The sequence below is a fragment of the Protomyctophum parallelum genome (assembly GCF_964188405.1).
Source record: "Protomyctophum parallelum genome assembly, chromosome: 21".
NCBI classification, from domain to species: domain Eukaryota; kingdom Metazoa; phylum Chordata; class Actinopteri; order Myctophiformes; family Myctophidae; genus Protomyctophum; species Protomyctophum parallelum.
Window position 1 is genome coordinate 29,014,822 of NC_139713.1, and position 21,287 is coordinate 29,036,108.

At 42.8% G+C, this 21,287-nt stretch overlaps 1 protein-coding gene across 2 annotated transcripts in view; it reads left to right on the forward strand.

The window, feature by feature from the left end:
- The window catches only part of LOC310879350 (bone morphogenetic protein receptor type-1B-like), an 85,896-nt gene that overhangs the window by 35,153 nt on the left and 29,456 nt on the right, over window positions 1–21,287 (forward strand). For both annotated transcript variants that reach the window (XR_014570999.1, XM_083793964.1), the window contains exon 3: window positions 18,758–19,080. Coding sequence is in view for 1 of the 2 variants with exons in the window: in XM_083793964.1 (XP_083650090.1) it covers window positions 18,993–19,080 (88 nt within the window). In the remaining variant the exon portion in view is untranslated. The remainder of the gene's footprint in view (window positions 1–18,757; window positions 19,081–21,287) is intronic.

Here is a 21,287-nt window from a genome sequence, read left to right on the forward strand (position 1 = left end):
TGTGGTTAAAGAAGAATGCCAATTGTAGCTTACTTTTCTATTCCTAGAACGATGTATGGGGGAAAAATACTAACTGGGATTACATTTTAAAAAGGTGATCTCAATCCAGACACAGTCTGTTCCCTGGGAGTTTGGTACTGAAAACTATCATCTCATCTCTGTGGTCGTATATCTATGTGAATGATGCCAGGTCGTCGTTCGTTGGGCCGGCCGCCTGGTGTTGTGTTCCTCGCTGTCAGCAGTGTGGGGACTGGTGCCCACAGTGATGCGTCTCTTACAGTAAGTGAAGGAGTGATGTTTCAGAGACGGAGAGCATTTCCAGTACTTATCGACTGCTGCGAGGCGGCCGGGGATGCGGCTGCATTCAGATACATTAGCAGGGGAGAGAGAGAGAGAGAGAGAGAGAGAGAGAGGCTTGAGCGGCGTGTCAGAGGAGTGGGGGAGTGGCGGTTGGGAGTGAGGAAGTAAAGAGCAAAAGTAAAGACATCGCCCAGCTTATAGTCAGACACGGAGGCATCGATCGGAGCCCCCATCGCCCTCCATGCTGCTTCCTGTGTTTTCATTGTGCGATCATTGGAAAAGAGCAAACAACCATGTCAGGGGAAAGGCTACCGATAGCTCCATATGTAATGCACTCAGATCCCCGGGGAGACAGGGTAACATGCATCATCACAGGGATGAATTATGTCTGGATGTCACTGAATGAGCGGTTAGTGTATATGATGGAACGCGAGTAGTATGGTTTCTGAGAACACACTCAGAACACACTTCCATCAACATTGTACTATTATCATGTACTATTATCATTGTACTATTATCATGTACTATTATCATTGTACTATTATCATGCACATCAGAGTCACACAATCAAGCGGTTGCACGAGAATATAGATCAGTGACGCTCAAGCTTTTAAATCTAAAGCACCCCCAGATTTGTATCTCTGGTACAGTGGTACCCCAGTCCACAATGTAAGATCCTCCGTGTCCATTTATATTTGTATCTCTGGTACAGTGGTACCCCAGTCCACAATGTAAGATCCTCCGTGTACATTTAAAAAGGACGTGTATAATGGTTGCAGTTGTACACTCTTGGAGTTGCAGAACCTCAAAGGTCCCTGCATACTGTTGCGTTTTTCTGAGTTTTAGCATCGTTTTTCCGCCAGTTTTCCGAAAAACGCGTCCAGTCTGCAAGGACCTTAAGAGTCCAATCCAATTGGTTCCTACTTATTTAGCTACAGAAACTCAAAGTTACATTATAATTTTACAGTGTACAATTACCAGACTGGAGCGAAAAGAGCATTACAATCTCTAAACTAATGGATGGCATAATAATAATGATATCTTAACAAACCCAAGGACACTTTTCAATGAACCAAAGAAAACAAACAAGTACTCTAACTAAACAAAAATATAACTAGCGGTAAAAGGCCTTGGTGAACAGATGCATTACCAGGGCTGGCTTAATAGGTCCAGTTGAAGACTCTCTCGTCAAGCGTTAGCAAGCTGGTGCAGGGTGTGGAGAGAAGACCTGTGTCAGAGGACCTTAGGTTCTGGATGATAAAGATAAACTTTATTGGACATCAGTGAAAACTCCTTGTTATGAGCGGTGGCACACCATCTCCAATGCACAGCAATGTGTGTCTGTCTGTCTGTCTGTCTGTCCGTATGTATGTATGTCCGTCTGAGTAGGACCTTTGACCCCTGTCTGAGTAGGACCTATTGAACCTGCAGCTGCTTAAGTCAACAACTGTGCTTGGCTCCAAGGCACTCCAAGGCACCACACACACTATAGCTCAATAATATAACACACAGTCACTATGTAACTATATAACACACAGTAACTATAACAATAAAAGTATAGTTTTTTTTTAATGCACAGCTCAGCAGCCATTTATCTCAGAAATAAATGGGAATAAGATCAATACATCCTGCCGAAGGAAACTTGACCTGCAGGTTGGCACCTTGGATGGTTTCCACTGCCATCGTGGTGTGAATGTGTGTGTGAATGGGGGAAACGTAATGCACATTGCAAAGTCCTTTGGAGAAAGGCGCTATAGAAATGCTCCTTTTACAGTTTATTTTAACATTTATTAGTCATGCCAGAGAATAGCTGCTTGTTTTTCCACCATGTGTCCATTGTGCAGCATTAAAAGGGACATAAAGTAAGGGAGAGTGTCAGACACACATACACGCATACAATGTACAGACAGATTGAGAAGCAGAGTTGTAAAACAGCTTGTGTTTTCCGCTAAGTCACGTGTCGCTGCTGGGGCTCAACCCACACTGTTGGAGTGTTTCGCCTAATTAAGGAAAAGGGCGTCTGATTGACAAATGAGCTCTGGGTCAGCCGAGCCGGCTAAAGACAGGGTTTCCCTGCCAACACTGCAAGGCCCCTGGCCTTCCCATCAGCCACCGGAGCAGATGGTTTTATAGTCAAACATTCCTAGAGGGAAACGGGGAAGTCTCACCTGCTTTCGCTGGCTACAATAAAAACAGGACAAAGGAATTATCTGCCATGTTCCAACTTTACATCAATCAACCATAATCTTATTCTAGGAGAAAAGGTAGCTGATTCCTATGTCAAAAGAGAGGGTGGGTGGGTGGGGGGCCCTCATTGGTCTCTGAGGGTACACGATGATGAGTTCTACTTGTGTGGCCTGTTGATTGAATTGTGTCTCTGAATCTGATACCTACTACTATTGTCTCCTTTTTGTGTTGCACTCCACTGAGTTTCCCTGAGGAATGTAAACACAGCTGCTCGTCTTAAAATAGTTATCCAAGAAACCAGGGACCTTGGTCAAGGCCAGGTATTGCAGCTGGAACTTTCCCAACAATATACACTGTAGGCAACAATAGACTGTAGCTTCACAACATTCTCAAACAGATCAGATTCTTCCTCACCACTGATCTCCTCCTTGAGCAGGCTGCCTCTTTTATTTCTTTTCAGTGTACTCATAATATTCGAGGAACCGCTACTGCCAAAATATGTCAGTGGTGCTTTGAAGTCAAGGTCAAGTTCTGCAGGGATGCTGAGCAATACAGAAAACATTTGCAAGTAGAGCTGGTGATGTAGAACATGACACAGTGATGCACAAACTTTATCGTGTGTGTGTGTGTGTGTGTGTGTGTGTGTGTGTGTGTGTGTGTGTGTGTGTGTGAGACTCGGGCAACTACTAGTGATAGCTGATAGGGGTCCTGTAGGCCTAAGTCCATCTAGGCACCTCAACTGTATATTTTATGAATACAATCATGAATCTCCTCTTTAGGACCTTCATTGACAAGTGGCTGGTGTAAGGAAGGTTGACACATCATTGCATGTTGATTACATGACAGTCGGTCACATGCACTTGAAGAACTGAGCAGAATTTCTCGTTTTGCCTTCACTGGTTGTCCACTTTGGTCTCACTTAGTGACTGTATCATCCTTATCCTGTCAATATTCAACCTATTTTGTCTCATTTGAATGCATTTGACTTTTGTCACAGTCACTGAACGGTAAGCACCTTTCTTGTTTCTCCTGTTGTGACTGACACTAAGGGTGAGGTTAGATGTTTGGGCTGCCTGGAGTAGCTGCAGTTGAAGGTCTCTGTCGAGGAATTCTGTATCAATCAGTAATTTGTTGAGGCAGAGTTGAAATCTTGGGAGTAGTACTAGTACATTTTGTAGATTTATTACAAAAACAAAACATACATTAACTACTTCAGCCCTATACAGCAATGCATTGTGAGCTTGTAGATTTGCTATATTCAAAAGATGTATTTTATTTTGAATACAGAACTTTTACTTGTATTTCTACATTGCAGTATTGATACTTTTACTTGAGTAAAATATGTGAGTACTTTCCAACACTGTTGAACGCTGGTAGTGGTCAAGTGGTTTTCTTGGGACGGCAGGGAGAAAGCATGTGTAGCTAATACGGTACAAGCGGAGGCGTGTGTCACGGGACCAAGCTGTACCCAACACAATCAATACCAGGCCTCCGTATCATATCGTATCATAAGGCCAAGGTGAACAACATAACAATATAAAGTGTAATTCTACCATTATGAGCAACATTATGGTGTGAATTGTATTCATGTCTCGTTGCTCTGGTTCAGCCCAAAGATACAGTACTGTATGCATACTCGCATGCTCCTGTCTTTAGAAGTCTGACATAATATTATGGGAAATGCTATATTTTATGGTCCCTGGTGGAGGGGAAATTGTTTTCAAGGTTTCACTCTGCAGATTGCTGCTCAGATGGGTCAGATAAGTACATGGGAGAGGTTAGTGATTACGCGTCTTGATCAGAGACACTTATACACAGAGTGGACGAGCAGAGGATCGCTACAGCCTCTCTGAACATGGCCTATCCATTTTTGAGTGGTGGAACACCGTCTGAACACAGTCTCCACACACACAGTAAGTATAACAATAAAGGTATCGTTTTTTTCGTAATAAATAATAACAATCTGTTGGTCGAAAATTCTAGTAAATCAGCTGGTCGAAAATTCTAGTAAGTCAGCAACTGTGCTTGACTCCAAAGCCACCGTCACTCCACACGGGTGTGATAAAAACATCTGCGAATAACACTAGGCTACTTGAATGCCACACATGATTCCATTCCTCGACCATGGCTCAAAAATGGACATTCTCACATCCTACTGTAGACACAGAGGAGCAAGTCAAGCGAATGCAGGTGTGTACCGTTAAAATATTGCTGAGAAGACACAAGCGCACATGTGGTCAAGGGGCCGAGGTGTGGGTGTGCGTGTGCGTGCGTGCATGCGTGCGTGCGCATCACTGCAGCCTGTACACTCACACAACCAAACAAAAGAGCTTTCAGCACTACAGCCAAGGGAGGGGTGCGGGTGCACATGGAAAATATGCAGCAGGGACTCTCATTTCACTTTCCCTCTAGACTCCCTCTCAATCAAAATCACACAGGTAGGTATTACAGTTCTATCTTGGCCCGGAGGGTGTGGACCAGGCCCTTCTACACAGTAACATCCTCAGTGTTAATTTGAGTGCAACCAAATCGACCTGTAATGGACCAGTTGTATTGATTAGGCTTCACTTTTGTTCATTTAGCTGGATTCCATGTAAAGAAATGAAAAAAAAAATGCCTTGTTGGTCAGCTGTTAAGTGAAAGGGATTATTTACTGGTCCCTGGGGGAGGGGATTTTTACTTTTTTGCATTTATCCAACAGATACTCAGATGGCTCATTGAGTGCACAGCGGGATCTGTTAATGCTTAAGTGACTTGTTCCGGTGCAGTTCAACATGCATTCACAATCGATATATAATTATAATGTTTTGCTGTTGTAGCCTACGTATGTTTCTGCAAACCACGGACACGTTGCATACCAACGTTTCAAGGCAGGCACTTACTTATAATGTAATGTACTTCAACCACATGAACACTAGCATCGCTATTCTCTGGTGAGCATTCTGCAGATCTAGTGAGATCTTGTGAGCTTGTAGATTGGCTATTTTCGGCAAATAAATTTGTTTTAGAGGGAAAAATGGAGCCCTGGTGGACTCGGATAGCTATAGGACTTGTGACTGTGTGGTTTAACAATCTAGGATTTAGTCTGCATCTGCGAACATTGACATGCATGCTTACACTGGTTGTGTCCACGTGTTTTGGCTTGTCCCACTGTCTCCTAACATGATCGTCTGGACGAAACCAGGATGTGTGGTGCAGAGGGACGCTGAAATCCCAGGTCCTGTGTGTGAACAGAGAGCAGACTATGTTTGGGAGGCCATGCGTAACAGATGACCCTATACCTTCAGTGCCGGGCCACAGAAGCTGCTTGCCCTCATTATGGTTGATAGGAATACAAGAACGCTCACCCCCCAAAACACACTCGCCCCAGTCAAATCCGGCAACCTCGGAACAGTCGGACCCATGCATTTCTGGCCACCAAAGTCCACTCGCCCCAGTCAGATCTGGCGACCTCGGGAACACACCACAGGACCCACACATCTGGCCACGCTGGAATAGTCGGACCTACCAGGTATTTCTGGGGGGGGGGGTGACGATGTTGACGTAACTTGAACAGTGCCGAAGCGGTGGACCTCAGACGACACACATCCTTTGTTGTAGCAGTTATTTTGCCTACAGTATCTGGGCCAAGTAATTTCTATTACTTAAAGTGTATACTTTTTCATATGTTAGCCGTCACCCGTAGCTGCTTGTATTTTATGCTGTTGCTGTTGTCATTGAATGAATACGTTGTCTGAAGCCCATGAAGCGCAACATCTCTCCAAGCAGGGATTCCCTTTTGGAGGAGCAGTAATAATTTGGTCTTAGGCCACGAAACATATGGACTGCAGCTTATAACATGCTTACAACAAACTTATAACATGTTACAGTATGTACATTGGCATGTTATTTAAAATCCAGTGTGCTAATAATACTGTGACTTATTGTCTTTAAGAAATTATAATTTCCAACGACTAGACTGCATATAATTTTGATATATCTGACCAGTTGATATTGTTTTTACCTCAGGACCACACTGACCAGTTGATATTGTTTTTGACAGGTTTGACCAGTTGATATTGTTTTTGACAGGTTTGACCAGTTGATATTGTTTTTGACAGGTTTGACCAGTTGATATTGTTTTTGACAGGTTTGACACAAACCACTGCGTCCATGCAGCAAACTCTTCATTGAACTCCTTCTGCACCCTGGCTTTGCTCATGCATTCCTGCACGTGCTCAGTGCACACACACAATTAGTGCTCGTTAAGGAGAGTGTGATATGGTAAATACACTGCCTTTTTGAGAGGTGCAACCACTCCAAGGAACAGCAATGTCTGTGTTCACCTATGTGTGTCTGTGACGTTAATGAGCACCAGTATATGACTATGAGTACCAGTAGGGGCGCTGTTGTGCCAGAAACAGAGAGAGGGATAGTGCTTCACTGTTGCCTGCTAATGAGAGAGAGAGAGAGAGGTGTGGGGGGGGGGGGGTGGGGGGCTGGGGGGGGGAGTTGCACCACTCAGTTCACACGGGTGTGATTTTTTTTTTAAATTGCAGCTTCCGTGAACCCAATAGCACCAGGGTGCCTCACTACACACTACACATCTAAGGCCTCATTTACAGTATAATTAATCGTACGACACGTAGCCAATCTACAAGCTCAAATAGCTGATAACGGACATTTCCCACTGCTCACCACCCCGACGCGCAAGCACACACACACACACACACACACACACACACACACACACACACACACACACGTGCGCACTCGCACTCGCACTCTCTCACTCTGCATTTTCACACATTCTCATTCCTCTCTGCTGGTTAATTAGCTGCTGTTACAATTTAGCGCCTCAAAGAGACTATAGGACACCAGATAGATACGGTAAACAATTAACCTAGTGTCTATCTAAATCACATTCACATTTGTAGAAGGCCTAATTGGAGCAGGAAACGGGTGTCTCCACTCTGTAGCATTCACTCATTAGGGCCCATGCTAGGTGATCTCTTTTCCTTTTACTTTTTTTGCAGTATGATTACTGGAAGGAGGGCATGAACGTTTGATGGGATATGAGCTTGAGTATCTGCTATTTTTTAATAGCCAACGTATAAAATGATGCTTTTTAGCTAAAAACTTTATTTGAATAGAAATCACTGAACCTTTCTGCACATACATACTTGTAAAAGTAATGAATGATCTTAGGGTGTCTGCTGACAAGAAATCCGATCTCTTACTTCTAGATCTAACGGCTGCATTTGACACGATTGATCATTCAATTTTAATACAGCGTCTGGAGCACTGGATAGGCCTGTCTGGTACGGCCCTGTCCTGGTTTTCCTCCTACCTATCAAACAGAAGTTACTTTGTCAATCTAGCCGAGTTTGACTCAGACAAACACGACATCAGTTCTGGTATTCCACAGGGCTCGATTCTTGGCCCTCTGCTTTTCTCCGTACATACTGCCATTGGGCGAACTCATTACCAATCACGGAGTCAATTTTCATTTCTATGCTGATGATACCCAACTATATCTTTCTGTGGCTCCAGATGATCCCTGTGCTTTAGACCCGCTGTTGACCTGTCTGTCTAGCATCAAATGTTGGATGAGTGAGAACTTTCTCAAGCTAAATGAGGATAAGACAGAAGTTCTCATAATCGGTTCTAGTGAGCAGAAATAATCAATAATAAGCAGACTTGGCAACCTGACTGTAGAAAGTAACAGTACAGTAAAGAACCTGGGGGTTATTATTGATTCTGAATTGAATTTTAATTCACACATTAATCATGTTACCAAGATTGCCTTTTTTCACCTTAGAAATATTGCACGAATCAGAGCCTATTTGTCCTTGGACGATGCAAAAACGCTAATCCACGCCTTTGTTTTTTCTCGGCTTGATTACTGCAATGCACTTTTTTCAGGACTGCCTAAGAAAACAACTGACAGATTACAACTTGTCCAAAATGCAGCAGCCAGAGTTTTAACTAGAACTAAGATGAGAGAACATATTACTCCAGTTTTGGCATCACTGCACTGGCTTCCGGTTGTTTTTAGGATTGATTTTAAAATTATTTTACTTGTCTATAAAGCTCTCAATGGTCTCGCACCTTCCTACCTACATGACTGCCTGCCTAAATATGTCCCAAACCGCCCCCTAAGGTCTTCCACTGCTGGCCTGCTCGCTTTGCCTAAAAAAATGGCAACTAAAAAATACGGGGAAGCAGCTTTTTGCTTCTACGGGCCGTCGGCATGGAACAAGCTCCCACTGTACCTTCGTCAGGCAGCCTCTGTAGACATTTTTAAAGCTCAGCTCAAGACCCACCTCTACAACATTGCTTTTAATTGATCTTTTTTTTTTTTTTTTTTTTCTTCTCACTGTATTGCATTACTGCTTGTTTTTTAATGTCGTTGCCTTGCTTTTCTTTTATTCTCCATTGTTCTGTAAAGCACTTTGAGCTGTATTTCATGTCATGAAAGGTGCTATACAAATAAAGTTTTATTATTATTATTAATATTATTATTACATACCGGTAGTTGTAAGCCTACATCCTAACTAAAAAAGTACAAAAAAAGGTTTATCAGGATGTGGTTAATATGGTTAAGAATTCCCTTGCCTACAATGATGCTTTAGTGAGTAATTCCTTTTAGAGAACCAAGTAGCTACAACCAAGTGTATATTTCTTTGATGATGTTGACATACAGTATAGACCTTATGATGACATACTTCTAACATACAGTAGGTGCATTTATTTATTGGATGTATTGTGCACATGACACTTATTCTCACATATATCCTTCCTTAATATCGCACATATTTACAGTACACTGCATCTCAAAATCAGGCTGAACCAAAGGGACTTACTGTATTTTGTTGTATATGATTAAATATCAATGCTTTACTCGTTGTTACTGAATGCATAGGTGGTCCAATGTGTGCGCACACATTGCACTGTGCACATGCGTGTGTGTGTGTGTGTGTGTGTGTGTGTGTGTGTGTGTGTGTGTGTGTGTGTGTGTGTGTGTGTGTGTGTGTGTGTGTGTGTGTGTGTGTGTGTGTGTGTGTGTGTGTGTGTGTGTGTGTGTGTGTGTGTGTGTGTGTGTGTGTGTGTGTGTGTGTGTGTGTGCGACTGTGTGCGTGTGTGTGTGACTGTGAGTTCGTGAGTGTGTGTGTGTGTGAGAGAGACTGTGAGTGCGTGTGTCTTGCGCTCAGAGACACATTGCAACATAATACAACCAGGCAGGTGTGAGGGTCACCGCCGGTTTGTGGGCCAGTGTTGTGACCCCTGCTGTCTGATTGGTCTGACCGTCAGAGGAACCGCTTAATTAGACCCTTTGGTTTGTAGTGTCCACCCGACGCCGGCCAGCAGACAGTCAGGAACAATCCCTTCATTAAATGCTCCTGGTTGACTTGGCAAGGGAAGCCTCGCTTTCCCCAATTCCCTCCTGCACAAAGGCCACGTTAAGAAAATCTCCTCCAATTTTTCCCTTGTAATTGAGAGCACCTGTTCCCAGACGCAGTCCAAATATTTATTTACGCAGGGCTTGTCTGGGGTGCTTTTCTTTTAAAGCTAAAATGACTATTTAAATTGTCTTTTCCCCTGTCTAGAACTGCACTCCACTTTACTTGCCAAGATTTCTATGGCAGGTTTGAAAACTGGAGGAATGTTCACAGCACAGGGCTGATCGTCACATTTTGGAATCATGTGGAAGTACTAAACTTGTTTTGTTTCGTATTCTACATGCTATTGAACTTCTGTTTCAATATGTCATTGACACCAGATCATTATAACTAGTTCTCATGTATAAACATGTCAAAAACCAAATAATAATAAATAATGTATAGGGAAAGTGGTGAATGCAGATTAAAACACTGGAACAAGCTCACAACGCATCTCAATGTGTTGTGAGCTTCATGCAATGAGGTTGGGTGTAGAGGGGAAAACGTCCAGAGCCAAGTATAGAAAGTTTAAATGGCTAAACTCACGCAATCAAATGGATTCTTGTACTGATGCTTTTGCGTGCAACATACTGTACATTTTTTAACATAAGATTTTCGCACTTGCAGAATATATAGAAAAAGCATGGGACATACGGACAAAGAAAATTTATATTTATTTCTGTTTTGTTTTTGTTTTAACCAAATATTTTGTGCAGTTTCTGTGTGGGAAGTGAATGTGATATTGTTCATTTATGTTTTTGGTGTCTTATAATCCCGTAAGGGATGGCTCTTTACGACAAGACACGAAAATAAAGATCCATTCATTCATTCAGTAATGCAGGCATTTCATGCAGTAGTAGAGCCATGTACTTACTTGCAGTAAGGTGCACTGCAATTTGTTTTATTTGTTGGACACCAAGCCATTTTTGGTAATGTCTGGAAATGATAAATGAAGCGTGTACTGTAGTGCTCTTTCTCTTCTTGGTGACTGGATATCTGCTATGTCAGTTAGATCTCTGTCTTTGCTATTATGGTGCCCGAGGAGAGTGATCACGTGGCAACTAGTGTGTGAATGGGAGCAGCAGGTCTTTGAGGAAACTGAGGTATGGTTCTCCACTTGGCACCTACTGCAGGTCTGCTGACATAAACAAGGGGGCTTTACATATCAGAGAACCAGCAATAGAAGACCGGGCCTTTGGAGGGCAGGCATAGAGAGAGGACGGGGGTGGAGGGAGAGAGGCTGAGAGAGGATATAAGGACAAATGCAGAGCAAGTGAGAGGAGGAGAGAGAGACATTTGCTCAATGCTGTTCTTGGCTTATGCAGGATGTGGAGTTCTTGGAAAATCAGAGAATGGTGCTCCAAACAAATGGCAGTGACACAGGAAATCCATCTCTTATGTTGTGTGGCTGTTTTGTGTGTCCATGCATGGGTGAAAGAAACCCGAGATGCAGGTGTGTTTCATGGGCAGGCTCACACTGTGAAATGCAGAGTGTTCATTTCACTCTGAGAGTGTAAAAACATAAACCATTGCAAGTCTATTTTTACATCCTCTCCGTTAAATGAACACTAAGGATTTTGCTGGTCCAAAGAAAGGGCCTTGTGCCCGGCTAGAACAACAGAGCCTCAGTGGTATGCCTGATTCTGAAAAGATTACGTGTTTGTTTGTCACAGATTCTCCCACTGATGCTAAGATTGCGAAGATTACCACACGCAAAGAAGCTACACCTTTTGTCGTTTGTATTCAGGTGCTTTGAGGAGGGTCCGGTGGCTTAAACCACTTGAGGATGAACATTTTACGAAACATGAGAGCACCTGAGCCACTTAGGGAGCTTTCAACTCACCTGAGATCCCAGTTGACTGGTGTAATACATCACAGCTGATTTGTAGTAAACATAAGACCTAGCAGGTTGTTTGAATAGAAAATCACCGAACCTTTCTTCACATAGTCATATGTCCTACTCCTAACTGGAAAAAATCCAAGATTTGCACGCACGCACGCACGCACACAGACTAAAAAAACCCATAGCTGATCTACAAGTTCACATAATCGACTATTTATGCTATTTACCTTATGATGCTTCGTATAGGGCTTCAAGCCATTAAGAAAGAAATTCATGTTGATGGTGTAAGATATAAATTGAGTGATTTTTCAGACTCTCCACCCCTTCCACATTTTAAGAATCAATGCACCCCCCTAAGGGAAAATTAAGTAATAACCAAAAGGCAGGCAATGCAGCTGTCTTTTCTGACCCTACTACTCACACTAGATATACTCCTACCTCCACAATTCAACAACATTGCATTGTTTGTGTTGGGAGCGAGTGAGGCAAGTCTATTTTCTTAAAATATAACGTAATAAATCAATTAGGAAGATTGTCTGGAGGCCGTAAAATGAACCTAGGCCCGTGTAGTTAAAATGCCCTCAGACGTAGCTATGTCATAATTTTCAGTAGTCTCGGCCACGCCAAAGACCATTTCACGTTTTACAGCTGCAGGGATCGCCCACTTGCTGCACTGCTGACACTACGTACACTGTAAGCGTATGAGGGGCTGAGTCACTGTCTCGCCCAGGCACTTCCTCTGGGCACTGGAGAATGTGCTGTTCTCACCCAGATTACCACACTTTAGCAAACAAACAAACAAACAAAATCGGTCAATTAAAATTAGTAATCCAAATTGAAATTGCTGACATACGCACTCACACGCGCGCACACACGCTGTGTTGGCATGATTTGAATAGTAGATTATTTTACACATATTCTGTGTTTAACCACTTTGAAACTGACATCCCTTTTTGGGCATATCATTAGCTTTTATTTATTAAATTTTCTTTTTTTTTATAGCCAGTGCAAAAATAAAGTATAGGGAGTATAGGGAGTTTTAATGTTTTATTTAATATAGCTAAACTAGCAATTCTACAAGTGCAGCTTGTAGGCTGGCTATTTTTGCTGTGGCCTTCTGAAAAACCTTGCTGGTCTTTTTATCCAGGTTATTATTTGTTTTGTGCGTGTTTTTATAAGAAAGCTGAGATTAATGGTAAGGAACCCGCCTGGCTTGGAGCTGTGTTGAGGTGAAATGTTTACGAGCATCACAAACATCATGACATTTACTACCCAACTCTGGCATTCAGCCCACAGGAACTTTGTGTGACAGAGTCATTCAACACCCAACCTGCATCCAACTTAATTATGACCTATACACTATACATCTTTATGCATGTATAATGGCAGCAGAGTCATGTAGGTGGTTACACATGATGTACTACTTTAATTGTGTGGAACACAGGGATGTTGCACCCAGGAAAGACATTACAGTTGATTTCTGTCAAACAGGTCAGTTGATGAGTGACACAATAAGATGACACACACTGTACTCTGTACTGTATATGGAATCATTTGGTAAATACTGTTCAATACATTTCTATAGCCAGTGGTTTCAAGTATTTATTTCCAGGTTTTTAACTTCTTATACCCTTTGTATTTTAGTAAACTGGTACTTAGTTCACTGGGGTCGGTTCTATACTTGGTTCATGTTATATTCATGTTAACATGACCTGGCTTTTGAAAATCTGAACCTGGCCTCACTCCAAACGCATTAGAATCCGACGCTTGACCCTGGCTTGCACGCGCGTCAGATTCTGATGGGTTTAAGCAGGAGATCATGCAAACCCTCCTTATCATTTTCTCGGGGGAGGAAAACTCTTCAAAGTCTTTTGAGTGCTTTCTCCCTTTCAGCGTTCTCTTCCCAAGGTCTGTTTGGTGCAGACTGTAGACTCCTCATTAGCTGAAGTCTGACAGTTCTGCCAGGACAAAAAGCTAGGTTCTTAGAGGTGATATTTGTCTTTGAAATCAGCATCAACAGCACAGTTTGTCTGACTAAAATATGAAGATGTGTCTCCGAGGTCTGTTCAGTGATTTACAATTATACTATCTCCAACATCAACTTGTTCCTTTTTTCGACCCTCTGTATTTATCTACAAGCACCACAATACATGGGTAAATGTGTAATTCACAATCTGTTGTAAAATGGTGTCAAGTGCCGAAAATAGCAGATCTGCAAACTCAATGATAGCTTGTAGATTGGCTATTTACGTACGACGAATAATCGCAATTTAAATTTGTTTGTAAAGGTTATTGAAGCATGTCAGTCACATTTTATTTGCTCCACTTGTTTATACTGTCGTTCAACTTTTCAATTCAATCAACACATTGAAACAAACCGAAATAAACAAAATGGAACTGCATGAGAACCAGTGTGCATAAGTTATTATTTTTATTGTTGATCTGCCGTTGATCCAACACCTGGACACTGAATAGAATCTCTCATTTTTCTCATAATGTCCCCATGTCTCCCCATTCTGAGAGAGGGAGAGGTGGTGTATTGGTGAGACAGACAGACGGACTGACGGACGGACGGACGGACGGACAGAGAAGGGAGTCTCTCGCTGTGACTGTCTTTTTTGCTCCTCGTCAATGAAGTTTTTCTTCCCTCTCGGCGTTCTCTTAGAGTTCAAAGCGTCAGTCCCAGAAGAGTGGTTTGTCCCTCCTATTGTGTGAATCCTGCATATTCATCAGTGTTTCTTTCTCTGGGAGGACTGAGACGCTGCTGGGGGGAGCTGTGGAAGCGGTGGGAGAAATGGACCGTGTGGGATCTCACAATATGCAATCATCCCCAGAGGCAGAGATCATGGATTTACATTGTGTGTGCTATTGTGTACACTGTACATGGTTCTAGATGAGTGCATGCACGCGGCTGGACGCAGCAATGAACTTTATTTATCAATTACAAGTACAAAATACAAAACCAAAACACATCAATATGCCAGGTCCAAAAGTGAAAAAGCATTGAATACAAATTTTATTTAATTTGTTTGCACTATAAATAGTCCTTTCTTTACATCAGTATCTACACATCAAAATGGTTCGCTGATTATACGGTAATATCTTATGGCTTGTAATTAAAAGGAGCCTGAGAATGTTATGCAACAAGTAAGATGTCATAATCTTTACACTAAGAAATATAAAGTTGACTACTCAAAAGACTACTGACTACTCAAAAGACTACTGACTCAAAAGCCTGACATTGTCTGGCTGGATGATGATGATGATGATGATGATGATAATGATGTCACATTTATTCAACTGTTGCACCCTGGTTGGACCGCTTGCAGCGGACAGCTGTGTTGCCACGGTTATAAACAGCTTTCCAAGACTCTATGATGGCAGCTTTAACTACTGAGCTGCTGAAAATCCCCTTAATTTCACAGAGCTGAGGGTCAGTGTGGCCAAGGGTGGAACATCGCTCATGACACGCATTCCACCGCTGCCCGTTGTAATTCCATCATCTGGGTTCCGCCACAGCATTTTGTTTCACAGGTTAGCAGGGATTGTTCACAGACATCTACCCCGCTCCTCTCCCTGCGTCATGAAAGGTGTTTTTGCTCTCACAGGCTTCTTCTCAAACAGAAACATGACTCATTTCCATGACGTCTTGTAACTTGCAATGTTTCTGATTATGTTCGTTGTTATCAGTTGTGAGACTGACATCAGCCATCTTGCTTGAATCTCATTATTGCACGTTCTAAAGTTTGGAACATGAAAACGCACTGTGCATCTATGATTAAAATAATATATTTATTTTTCTGTATCCATTTTGGGTATTGTGTGCTTGTACAGTAGATCAGTGGGTTGCAGACTCGTAGATCACCGATTTTCAGTGCCCAGTTTCGAGTTGGGCGGACCCGGACCCAGAACCGCCACAAAAGGCCTCTGCCCGGGCTCTGGCCAAGACCCTTGCCCAGTGGGCTGGCCTGTTCTGACATTATTCTGATGTCTGCACAGACTCCATATTTGGGCATGCCTGACAAAGAACTCCATATATGGGCATAAAAGGGACACAGACATATCTCGGTGGGGCATTCATTCTTGCATCATTCCATGTAGGCCAGTGCCCAATGGGCACCGCTCTAGAGGCCCCACTGGCACCGCTCTATTATACAGTATATACATTCGTGACTCATATAAATGCAACCTAAAAATGTGTCCCGACCCGCTGTGAAACGGTGCTTAATTTTCACCACTGGAGCTCAGAAGGCTGGCTGCCCTGAGAAGGCAGGCTGCTGCATGGCTTCATGCTGGGCGTTTGATGGAGCGCAGACGGCTGTGTGAGGTGCACTGACCCATTCACATTTCTCCCCATGAACTCGTGCTCAGTAATAGTCTGACTTATTACATCTCCACGCTGTCGGGTGGAAACCTTGTATGTGCATATTATATAGCGCACTGTGCAATACAAACATAATACATGAGTGCGCTCCCAGTGCGCAAACCCTTAGTCACAAGCTCTTAAGGTAATACTTTTCATTGGTTCAATTTGTATTCAACCCAGAGACAGACTTAACCACTTTCACTTGTGTGAAGTGAGTTGAAATACGTATCTACTCCTGATAGATATAATCCATAGCAATGTCCAAATCAGTATAGTGACCGCCAAGAGGTGGAAGACCAGACGAGAGAAGGGGGTTCTGGGAACTGTTGTTCCACCCAAGCAGTCATAGGCCTTCTGGTGAGTAACTGAAGGAGTCCATTTGGTGTCATCTATTGTCAGGTTGTTGTTGTTGTCGTTTTTACCTCCCTGTTACAGCCTTAACACGGTCCAACTTTACTTTTGTTCCGTTCCCCGCACACCAGCCACCATTTTGGAATGAATAAAAACATGCGGCCAATCAACGCTTTCACAAATCTTCTCATACTCACAGGGACTTCATGTGTGAATTCAGTCATCTCTCGGCTGTTTGGTGTTTTGTGTGGGTGCCCTTGTAGACTTGATGTAATCTGGCTAATAGCTGAGTTAATCCTCTTAACTTGTAACCCACATGAGACTTTCGCTGGTGGAATTTGTCCCTATTTTGTGTGTGTGTGTGTGTGTGTGTGTGTGTGTGTGCGTGCGCACGTGTGTGTGCACGCAACACACACATGTGCGCTTGCATACACATGTATGTGTTTGCGTGCACACACACGCACGCACATTAATTTGTGAAATATGTGTGTGCCTTCATGTGTCATTGTATTTGCAGTTTTGCACACAGGCATGTGTATTTGCATGCGTACACACACACACACACACACACACACTGTGTGTGTGTGTGTGTGTGTGTGTGTGTGTGTGTGTGTGTGTGTGCGTGCGTGTTCTGGATTAGGGTGAGTGGAACTACGGCGGTGCCTGGAGGTGTGAGTTCTAATCACCTGACGTGTGATATGGGCTGATCCGTGTGTTTGCGTGTGTGTGTGTGTGTGTGTGTGTGTGTGTGTGTGACTGTGTGTGTGTGTGTGTGTGTGTGTGTAACATAGCTGTTGAAACATTCCGTAATGAGCTCTGACACAGCTGTCACACATAGACAGGCTTCACACAAGACATCACGGTAGGTAGGATATATGCCTGTATATCCAGTAGGTAGGATATATGCCTGTATATCCAGTAGGTAGGATATATGCCTGTATATCCAGTAGGTAGGATATATGCCTGTATATCCAGTGGGTAGGATATATGCCTGTATATCCAGTGGGTAGGATATATGCCTGTATATCCAGTAGGTAGGATATATGCCTGTATATCCAGTAGGTAGGATATATGCCTGTATATCCAGTAGGTAGGATATATGCCTGTATATCCAGTAGGTAGGATATATGCCTGTATATCCAGTAGGTAGGATATATGCCTGTATATCCAGTAGGTAGGATATATGCCTGTATATCCAGTAGGTAGGATATATGCCTGTATATCCAGTGGTGGAAAAAGTAGTCGAATGTTTTACTTAAGTAGCAATAATGCAATGTAGAAATTGTGGAGTAAAAGTACAATATTTGGATCCAAGAGGTAGTGGATTAATTAGAAATAAAAGTATTGGGAATTGGATATACTGTACTCAAGTAAATACTTTCCACCACTACCTGACCCCTTTTCCACCGGTTGGTTCCCAATGGGAACCGGTTCAGTTCTTTTTGGTTTTTAGTCCATGAGCCAGAGCTCCAAAGTTGGTGGGCAAACTATACCCTATATTAAATTGTTTATAGGATCAATACAAGTAAATTAATACATGTATGATAACCCTTCCACAGTAGTAGCTTTTTCATATTTTTGATTATTTTACATATTTTCCTACATAATGCCTCATTTGCATATTGAAAAATGTAAAATTTGTAATACAATAAATCATTGTCTTCGTGTAAGTACTCAATTGGGGAAGTTTAATGGTGATAACAATCTAATATAGGTATGGTTTTGCCCACTGAATTCATAATTAACGTTTCAGTTTTGGAGCTCTGGCTCATGGACTAAAAACCAAAAAGAACTGAACCGGTTCCCACTGGGAACCAACCGGTGGAAAAGGGGCCCCTGTGTGTTTTAACTGTATCTGTATCGTGTTTTAACTGTGGCTGTAGGCAGTTTGCTGCTGAATGCATACACAACGCCGTCGACACACAAAAATGGCCAATCTCCTCAGAACACGTTTTCGGCACGCAAAGCCGACGCACAACAACGCAAATCACGCTTTAAATGTCTGTTCTCATGCTTTACTTTGCGTGCCACTGCTTGAGTTCCATACTGTTCATGCCTCTTCTCATCCCTGGTGCCCCCTCTGCCACTCTGTCCCCCCTTTTGTGTGTGTGTGTGTGTGTGTGTGTGTGTGTGTGTGTGTAAAGCTCAGCTGTTCTGTTGTTTGCCCCATGAAGTGGTCAGAGACAGGGTTGGCCAAATAGCACAGCAAGAGAGCAACTAAGTGACAACCTCCTCCCCCTTCTCTCCCCCCCCCCCCCCCCCCCCCCCCTCTGTCTGTCTCTCTCCCAGGCTGTCAGTGTGGAGTAGGTCTGGAGGCTGCAGGGTGTGTGTGCTGCGCTGTAGGGAGTTCCTGAGAGAGCGCCACAGAAAGAGAGCGAGAGGACTAGCGCTCACTAGCTCTCTACTCACTCACTCACTCACACCAATACACAGTCTCACACCCCCTCTTTGCGCGGGCGTGTTTGCTGTGGGCAGCATCTCAGGGATTTACCGAAAGGCAGGCAACTGGACTATCGCTGGCAGGATGGTGGCGGTGTGGTGGCATCGCGACTTGGCTTGGCGAACCATCCTCCTGGTGACTGGACTGGCATGGCTGAACCGTGGCACTGATGGTGAGTTCATCTGTCTGTCTCTGATGCCCCTGTCTGCATGCTCTTGTCTACACTGTTATCATATCATATGTCACTATAGTGCAAGATCCTCACAGTTGATTTAAAATGATTCTCAGGAATCCAGGATTTTGCCTTGTGTAAGAATGGTACAGCCCAGACCTATAATTACTGCTCCAGTCCTAATTAGTTTTTATTCAGTATACAATGACTACATCTTAACATCAAACTAACTTGGATGTTATACTTTGTTGCTATCACATGTTTATACAGTACCTTTTCCTTTAGCCGCTGTGGGTGATTTCTGTTGAGCATATCAAGTTGGACTTATTTCAAAGTAATGTAGGTAATTAATGATGTGGTACAAGAGTTGGAATTATTAGAGTTGCACTTGTGACACCTGCCAAGGCTTCATAAAGTCGAGGCATGTTTTCATGGAGTGGTTTGCAGGTTGAGCATGGCAGTTGTTGGGTGAGAAGTTGGTTTTGCGAGCTGTGCGGCTGGCTGGCTATTTTTTGCCCTCTGGTATTTATGATGGGCAAAAGCTATTATCATCTCTGCGGGGAGTAGCATGTGAGCATGTGTAAGTGGCCTGGCCTGTCCTCTGCCTTGTCCTCCCCCCCCCACAGTTATGTTTTAAGATAGACAATAGACATCCAGTTGTCTTTTACAATGGAAATGTCATTATGTCAACTGGAGTCATTGGCCCATAATGCCTGATTTAGACTTGGCTGTGTACCTTGTCGCGCACGGGAAATAGGAGATCTACATGCTCACAAAGTGTTGCAGCTTGCCACGTGTGAACTTGTACATCGTCTATTTTTCGCAAGAGACACGATGCGCAACCAATTATGAATCATGAACTTTTTAGATGTGGTTGTTATTGTGAGAAGCTGAGAGTTGATGTGGAATATGACTTTTGTTCACGGCAGTGTGTCAAATCACCTTATCTTTCTTTCTGTCGGTCGTCATGCATAGTATACTGTATACTGTACACTTGCTGTAACATTAACCAAAAACAAAAACGGCACATAAGTCAAATACAAGAACCAGACAGCAACTAACCATCAGACTAATAGACTAGACTAGACTAAATACAAGATAAATAAATAAAAGCAAGAAGACAATTAATCATCATCAGTATGAAGATACTGATGATATACTGTACAGTATGGATCCCAAAGTTACAAAACCTCTTGATTTAGTTTCAGAATAGTCTTCTCTAATATACTCTAATCATGGTCTGTTTTATGGTTGTTGTTGTTGTTGTTTTCTTTTGGCAGTTATATGGCAGATATGGCAGTTTAATGAACAAAACAATCATTTCCATTGTTATCGACAGTCCAATTAGTTTAGCATATTAATGAACCTGTAGTTGTGGCAGTAGTACTTGTTGCTGCTGGACGGACGGGCTTGACCTGAGCACTGAGTGCTCAGTCGTCACACACTTGTTAAGAACACAGTTGGGCGCCAAGCTGTAAAACCAATCTCACAATCTCTTGGATGTGTGAGACGTGGCACGCACGCACGCACACACAGACACACACACACACACACACACACACACACACACACACACACACACATATATCTCTTTCAGATCAGATCAGTCTCTCTGAAATGATAACTATTTTCTCTTAAAATGTGTTTACATTCTCCACACACATGATCACCACCTCAGACGCTCCCCATACAGCTTTGCTTCAGTATCTGCCTGATTCCACTGATTGTATTGTGTTGGCCATCAGTCTGCAGTGGATTTGTTTTTCAGCTAACATTTCTGCTTGGTGAACCTGTGGGGGTTTTGAAGAGTAAAATGGCAAGATCTTGAACACCTTCTGAAACCTCTGGTCATGACAGGCCGATCACAACATTTTACTTCTAATTGTACTACAAATCATTGCAGTTAACAATTTAATTGTGTTTTGGCATTGAACATTGGAACATAAAAAATACATTTCTGTTTGGCTTTTAGGCATCATAAACAAAAATAATGCACACAAAAGTCAAATAACTTAATCACTTTTTATTTCAACATTTTAAGAAAATGGTGGAACTACAGTAGCTGATCTACAAGCTCACAACATGTTTCATCATGACAAGGCGTCGTGAGCTTGTAGATTTGCTATTTCCGCGATATTTAGTTTGAAAATTTTTCAAAGTGGAAATAATTATGATTATTATGTCAATTACGCAACAATAATTGCGAT